The 7113-nt window shown below is 58.8% G+C and overlaps 1 protein-coding gene across 8 annotated transcripts in view; it reads left to right on the forward strand.

Annotated features, from left to right (window-relative positions):
- The window catches only part of RARA (retinoic acid receptor alpha), a 43004-nt gene that overhangs the window by 22136 nt on the left and 13755 nt on the right, over positions 1 to 7113 (forward strand). Inside the window, exon 1 of one of the 8 annotated variants that reach the window (XM_034639893.1) lies at positions 6076 to 6723. The exons of 6 other annotated variants lie outside the window; for them this stretch is intronic. In XM_034639893.1, coding sequence (XP_034495784.1) covers positions 6455 to 6723 — 269 coding nt within the window. In that variant the 5' untranslated portion in view covers positions 6076 to 6454. Of the gene's footprint in view, positions 1 to 6075; positions 6724 to 7113 lie in introns of those variants that run through there. One more of the 8 variants, XM_034639894.1, reaches the window with a different exon arrangement.

Raw genomic sequence — 7113 nt, forward strand, 5'->3', positions numbered from 1 at the left:
CCCTTTACTCCCCCCCTCCCCCGCCGCCAGCTCCGCCCACCGTTGCCTGGTGGCTGGGGCCAGTGTCCCAGGAGGGGGCGCTCAGGCTTGGACTCCAGCTGCTGCTTGCGCCTGCATGCTCTTGGCAGGGCCTGTGTTTTCTCTATGACTCCACCCTCTGCCATGGGGGTCGCCTGTTGGCTGGACGGGGGTCTCAGTACCCTGCCCCGGCTGGCCGAGCCAGGTAGTGGGAGGTGGCAGCAGCTATGGCCAGCTGGCAGAGTCCAGGCCTCGGGCCTGCCAGGCCGCTTACAGTAACTCTGGCCCCCAGGGCCCAGCTGGGCACCAGGCCAGGGCTTGCGGGGAGGAGGGAGCCGGGGCCTGGCCTGGGGCGGGAGGGGTTGGAAGCAGCAGAATGGGCCATGGACAGCCGGCTGGCCGGTCAGCTGCTGACCTGGGAAACGTGTCCCACCTCTCCTGGCGGGCAGGGATTGAACACCCTGCCCCGGGCACCCACTGCCCCTCCCACGGCCACTGGCGGGCTGCCTGGCACCACTGCCCTGCGTGCCCGGCTGGGCTGGGTCAGTGTCCCCTTCTCAGTGTGGGGGCAGCACTCTCTCCCCGGAGCCAGGGAGTCTCTTTGTCCCTGGGGCAGGCCCTGGCTGGGCGCCTCGCTGCCCACACTGGCCGTCTGCCCACCGGCCACCGCCGCTTCCTGGACCTCCTTCTCTGGCTCCGCCATGGCCCCTCCCTCCCAGGCCCCACCGGCTGCTGGAGCAGGGGCTCCGTGTCTGTGCTCCTATAGGTGTCCCTTCTTTATGGCTGGGGACTGGGGGCAGGCAGGTACTGCCTGTGTCCACTGTCATGCCATTCACACTCCAGCTTCTGTTTCCTTCCTCTCTTCCATCCTCACGCAGTGGTGGCGGATGGCACAGTGACCTGGGAGGTGGAGACCTCCGGTCCTGGCCTAGTCTTCCAGTCTGTGCTAGGCGATGAGGAAGGCCAGTCTGTGGGTTGGAGTTGCTGAGGAATGGATGGGCATGTGTGTGGTTCCTTCTGTCTACAGGGACTGAAATTTGTATTCTTGGTGGGGGTAACTTGAGCTCCTGCTTCCTGCCAGGGTGGGATTTTTAGGGAGGGAGAAGTCCGGGGCTTATAACCTGGTACCTGTGGATAAGTTGTCCTTCCCCAGGTGATGGGAACAGAGCCATAGGCACTGTTCAGAGTTGGAAGGCCCTGGGGCCTGGGCTGGGTTCTTGCCCACCCTGTGTCAGACGAGCAAATGCCATGCCCTCCTCTTAATGTTGCAAGCTTCTTCCTCTTTCTTAGAGGTGGGGAGGGCTTCCGGGTCCCCGACTTCCCACCCTGGTAACCTTTTCTCCCCAGGGTGGGGTGCCACATTTCGGGCAAGTGGAGCCTTCTCTGGCTATCCCCACCCAGGTTAGGCAATGCCGCTTTCCTGCCCCCTCCCTCTGAGTATGTGGGTTTCTCTACCCTCTGCTCTTCCTAGTAAACAACTTCTCTTCCTACCCAGACCCCCAGCTTCTGAGCTTCTCCCCGACCTTCTCCTTCGTGACCACAGGTGTAGCCATGGGCCTCAGGGAGCCAGGCATCTCCCTCCTTCTTGTGCAGGGCTGGGTGGCCTGGTGACCCCAGCTCCTCAGTCCTGGGTAGCGAAGCATGACAGATGAAAATTCACATGTGTCGGAGATGGAGGCAGCCTCATTACCCTGCTCTCCCTGCCCTGGGGCTGGTGCCAGCGGTCAGGCAGTTCCTAGGAGTGGGAGACCTTGGTGGCCCCCATTCCTGCAGGGAGCCACGGTCACCCTTTTTGTAGGAAACCTCCCAGATGAGGCTCTTTCCTTCCACTTCTCACCAACAGAAGGGTTTGGATAATCCCCCCTCCCTTTCCCATCCTTCACCCCACGTGAGGAGGAGGCTGGACCTTGGGTGTCTTGGGTGTCCCCCTTCAGAGACGCAGTGGCCTGTGGAATGACAGGTCCAGGTCACTGTGGGGAGGGTGGGTTTTGGTCCTACTCCAGTCAGGGAGCCAGAGTGGGAGGCCCGAGAGATGGTACAGGATTCCCTCCCCACGTCCGCAGACCCCCTGGGGCTTGATCTCTGGCGGCTGGTATTTACCATGGAGGGTTGGGATTCTGTGTGCATTGTGGGGAGGGTCAGGGTTGTGTGTGTTTTAGGGGTGTGTGGGGGGGGTCAAGGCTGAGTGTGTATTGGGAAGGGGGTTAATGGTTTGTATGTATGGGGTGAGAAGGTCAGAGGGTTGAGTGTGTTTTGGGAGAATCAAATCCAGAGCGGGGGGGGGGGGGGGGGGGNNGGGGGGGGGGGGGGGGGAGGGGGTGTCAGTTTGTCCGTGTGCTGGAGGAGGCCGTGACTTAGGGCACAGTGACTTTAAGGGGGAGAGGTCTGTGGATTGTGCTGTGTGTTTCGGGAAGTCAGGGTCTTTCTTTCTTATTGCCGGTCTAGGCTGGAGGGGACACCCACCTGCTTTATGGGTTGCTTACTCCCGGAATTCCACGCGGGCTGGGGAGTAGGCAGGCGTAGCTGGAGTTCGGGCTTTGCCACCTACTACACAGGATGACCTCTCTGAGCGAGTTTCCTGGTCTGTAAAACAGGGATCTTACCAGAACCTCCCTCAAAGGCTGCGATGAGGCAAGATCACCGACGTAATGCCCTCAGCTCTGCCCCTTGCTTGCTGCATCCTTCCTGTCTCATGGTGTGGTACCCCTTCCTACAGTGAAGAGGGACCCAGGCCCCTCCTAGGTAGGAGTGGGAGAGAACGGGATGCTAACATCTGCGGAGCACCTACTCTGTGTCCTGACTTTATCTCTGTTTTACAAACCTTAATCCCTGTGACGCTCGGAGCGGGTCATTGTCCCTATTTGCACAGGAGGAGACCGCACGGTGGAGACGAAGTGGCTGGGTTAAGTGAGGGGTGAAGCCGACCCGTTTTCCACCATCCAGATAGGCGAATGCAGGAGGGTATTGTGGGGGGCACTCCTGGGTGGGGGGAGCTTTGGGGGGGCAGAACCAGTGTTAAAACCCCCTCCCCCACGGCTGATCAGCCCCTCCTGCCCGAGGACCTCCTGCCTTCCCCCAGTAGGGGGCGCTGGGAAGGCAGCCAAGCCACGCCCCCTCCCCTGTGTTTTGGATCCTGAAGGCTGGAGGGAAAGAGCGCTGAGAGGCCTGGGCCAGATCTCTATCCTGTCCTGGAAATTGCGGATACAATCTGTTCACACCCATTCTCACCCCCGAATCGGCCTGCTACAGCCCAGGGGAGTTTGTAGAGCTCGGGAGGCCCCCCGCCCAGACACTGTAGGACAGAGTGTAAAAGCCATAGTTGTTATTATTTTGTTTCAGTTTGTGGGGTGGGGGCAGGGAAGTTGGAAGCAGTCAGTAGAAGAGACAGAGATGGGAGCCCCTTTCTGTCCATATATTGATAGTGTGTCTGCCTGGAGACTGGGGAGACAGAGGAGGGGGTGTGCCTCTCCTTTCCTCTCCTCTGGCACTCCCTTCCCTTTAGCCTCTGTCCTCCATCCCTCCCTTCTCTCTACTCTTTCCCTGGACAATAAGAGGGACAGCTCAGGTAGAGAGGGTATTGCCAGCAGTCCCCTTCCTGGGGTCTAAGATGCAGCCAAAAGACTTTTGGATGGGATTTTGAGTGAAAAGTTGAGGACCCTCACCTTTGATCTGGTAGCATCGATAATGCATATGGGCTCCCTCGGGCAGGACTCAGGGAAGGAAGCCTGTCCTCTTGGGCTGGCCAGGACCTGAGACATTGGGTCCGCTCCACGCCATGGCCCCTGTGCCCATGGGGATGGACCAGTGCAGGCCAGGACTACCCTTTAGGGGGTAGCATCTGTGGAAAGAGGAAGTGTTTCCCTTCTCCAAATCACTCTGGGGCGGTGCCCACACTACCTCCTTCCTCCTCCTCCCTCCTCCTCCATGGAGTCAGGCACAGCCAGTGGCGCTGGGTCGCCCAGGGTAGACAGGCCAGATCAGTAGTAGTGGCCCTCCCCTCCCCATTTTGATTTCTGGGGTTGCCTGGAACCTCACCCTGCCCACAGACGAAGCAAGGCACCATGGGGCCGAAGTCTTAAAAAGGATGGCTGTTCCTGTGTGGCCTTGGGCAGGTCACCCATCCTCTCTGAGTCTGTATCCTCCCCTTTAAAGCAAGACTCTTAATGCGTTCCTGGCTGGATGAGTTGCTCTGAGGCCACGGTGACCTGCTGGCTGATGAGAGCCTGGGGGAGCTTCAAGCACCCTGCAAGAGCAGTGATGACAAGGCGGGTGGAGCCGGGGCATTGCCTTGGGGGATGGCCACCCTGTCCTGGGACCCAATGTCTGTCTGGCTCCAGGCCTCCTGATTTCCTGTTTGTCATGCCCTCCAGGTGGGGTTGAGGACAGAAGGGGGCTGGCACAAGTGGGGGCCAGTTCAGTTCAGCCCACACCTGCTGAGGGCCTGCTAAACACACAACCCTTGAGGAGCCATGGGGAATGTGACAAAGTTGCTGCGGAGGAGGACGGGCCCTGGGGCTGCAGGCAGCTGCCACTGGACTGCTCCCTCAGCCAACAGAACCTTCCTGCCCCCTCTCTTCTCTCGCTGCCCCAGGACACTGCTGTTGCCCAGAACAGGTATCTCCCCCGGACTTCTCCCCTTCTTCAGCTCCAGAAACCCTATCCACCCTTTAAGGAACATCCTGAATGCCACTTCCTCCCAGAAACCTTCACAGCCGTTCCCCCTTTCTCATGACACTCTTGTGCCTTTGAATGCCTGTGGCTCATTTTTTTTTTCTTCCAACACTCATCTCTACCACGAAGTGACTTCTTCCCACCTAGCTCCTGCCGTGAGTGTAATCATTTGGGAGATCTTTTCCCCAGTTACCAAGTCTTTGATGGTAGGGACAGTCTCAGATCCCTTAGTACCTCGCAGCAGTGAACACAGAGCCTAGCACGTAACTGGTGCCCAGGAGCTAGGTCATTTGGGAGGAGAGATACCAAGGGCTGTGGCAGCAGTCTGCCCTCTTCCCCGGCACTCCTCCGCTGCCAAGGCGTGTGTATGTGCCCCACACCCCAGCATTCCCTCTGCAGCCCAGACACACGTGGGTGAGACCTCACTTGGGAGCCCCACAGCCACCTGTCCACCAGGCCAGTAGACGTCTGTACTTCGCAGTCTTGGGAACTTTGCTCTTGCACAAGCCACACACCAGAGTCCTCTCTGTTGCCTCCCCCTGTGCTGCTTGGACCCTTGTGGCAGATGCCAGCGGGTCTCTCCTGCCCTCCTACAAGCCATTCTTCATACAGCTGCTCGAAAGATCTTATACCACTGTAAATTAGGCCATGCTTCTCCTCCGCTTGGAAGCTTTCTGTGGGTTCTTGCGTTTAGGATAAAATCCAAGTCATTTGAGGCCAACAATCCCACCTGGTCTGGCCTCGGTCCATCTCTCCAGCCTGGTCTTGTGTCTATTTTCTTCTTGAATTTTAAGCTTCTGCTAACCTAGTCTTCTGTCAGTACCTTGAATGACACCCCCCATCTCTAACCCCAGGACCTTTGCACAGGCTTTCTTTTACTGGTACCACATTCCTTCCTGCTTTTTACCTAACTTCTAAACTTCTACTCTTTCTTTAGGTCTCTGCCTTGAGGTCCTCCCTGACTCCTCAACCTGAATTAGGTACCTACATTAATTCTCCTTCAAAGCATACTATAGTTGTTTCATAATACCAATTACCCCAGTTTGCAATTAAATTTATATATATATTTAGGATTATATGCTCAATGGCTGTTGCTCCATAAGGTATGCAAGAACAGGCTTACCAGAGTGGAGGCCCTCAGAAAATACTTTTTCTTGAATCAGCCTGGCATGGTGGGAATATGGACTTTGGCAGCAGAAAGTTCAAATCCTCACTGTACCCTTTATTAGCAGTGTGAACTTGAGACAACCCACCTAGCTTTGCTGAGACCTCAGTTTCTTTATGTGTAAATAGGAATAATGCCCACTTATCTCTTGGGAGTTGCTTGAGGATTAAATGACAACATAGGTTAAGAACCTGGCTTCTAGAGGAATATCCTTGGGAAGCATGTCAATTCCTATCCCCTTTTAGAGTGGGGGAGCTCTGCTGCAGGGTCAGTGGGAGTAACAGGATACTCTCTCCTCTAGGGACATACCCCTCCTTCATGGGCCTTCCCAACCTACGCCTTTCTTCCACTGAAACGGGCATCCCGACGGCTTCCGGGAGTGGTCTGCTGGAAGGCATCAGCCCCTCCTCTTAGCTCTCCCCAGCCGGACTGCGCGGTGGGGGGCCGATCCCGGTTCTGCCGCTGGGAGACACCCTGGGCGGGGCTTTGCTCGCCGGAAGCACGCAGAGCTTGGGGAGGAGAGCCCCCTCTGCACGCGTTTGTGCCAAAGCGTCCACGCTGCCGCTTTGGGTTCTGGCGGGCGGGCGGCCGGAGTCACACATGATGTCACAGACAATGACACAAGCCGGGTGTCTCATCCTGACACAGCGCCTGAGCTGCACAATGTCACACCCGGGACACTCAGCACGCCGCGTTCGTGGCGCAAACACTTGGCCCCGCACACCCTGGCCCTTCGCCTCCTGCGGTCACTCTCCGCGTCTCCGGGGGCGCTCGCCGGGCCCGAGCGGGCCGGGGGCCGGCGGGCGAGCCCCGCGGGCGGGCTGGCGAGCGGGTGATGTCACGGGCAGCGGTGGGTGGGTCACCCGGAGGTGAGGCGCCGCCAGGCGAGTTCAGCGAGAGTTCAGCCGCATTGCATTAGGCAAATGAGGCCCGGGCCGGGTGGGGGGTGTGTTGGGGGAGGACACCGGGACCATCTCCTCCTCCCCGCCCCATCACCTCTCCTCCAGCAGCGCTGGGCCGGGGACTGACCAAACCACGGGGAGGCTGGGAGCCGGAACTGGGGTTGGGGAGACGCCCGCCCCTCTTCCGTCCCTGCCTCCGCGCGCAGCCCCCACCTCTCCGCGTACCCTGCCTCCGTCCGTCTTCCGCGTACTCCTCCTCTGGAGCCTTTTCCCCCGTCCTTCCCTCCCCCTTCTCTCCTCCCCCTTCCCAGCACCCCCCCCGCCCGCCACAGCCCGCCTCTCTCTGTCAATTCCCTG

This window comes from Ailuropoda melanoleuca, chromosome 13 (genome assembly GCF_002007445.2).
Source record: "Ailuropoda melanoleuca isolate Jingjing chromosome 13, ASM200744v2, whole genome shotgun sequence".
Classification (NCBI taxonomy): Eukaryota; Metazoa; Chordata; class Mammalia; order Carnivora; family Ursidae; genus Ailuropoda; species Ailuropoda melanoleuca.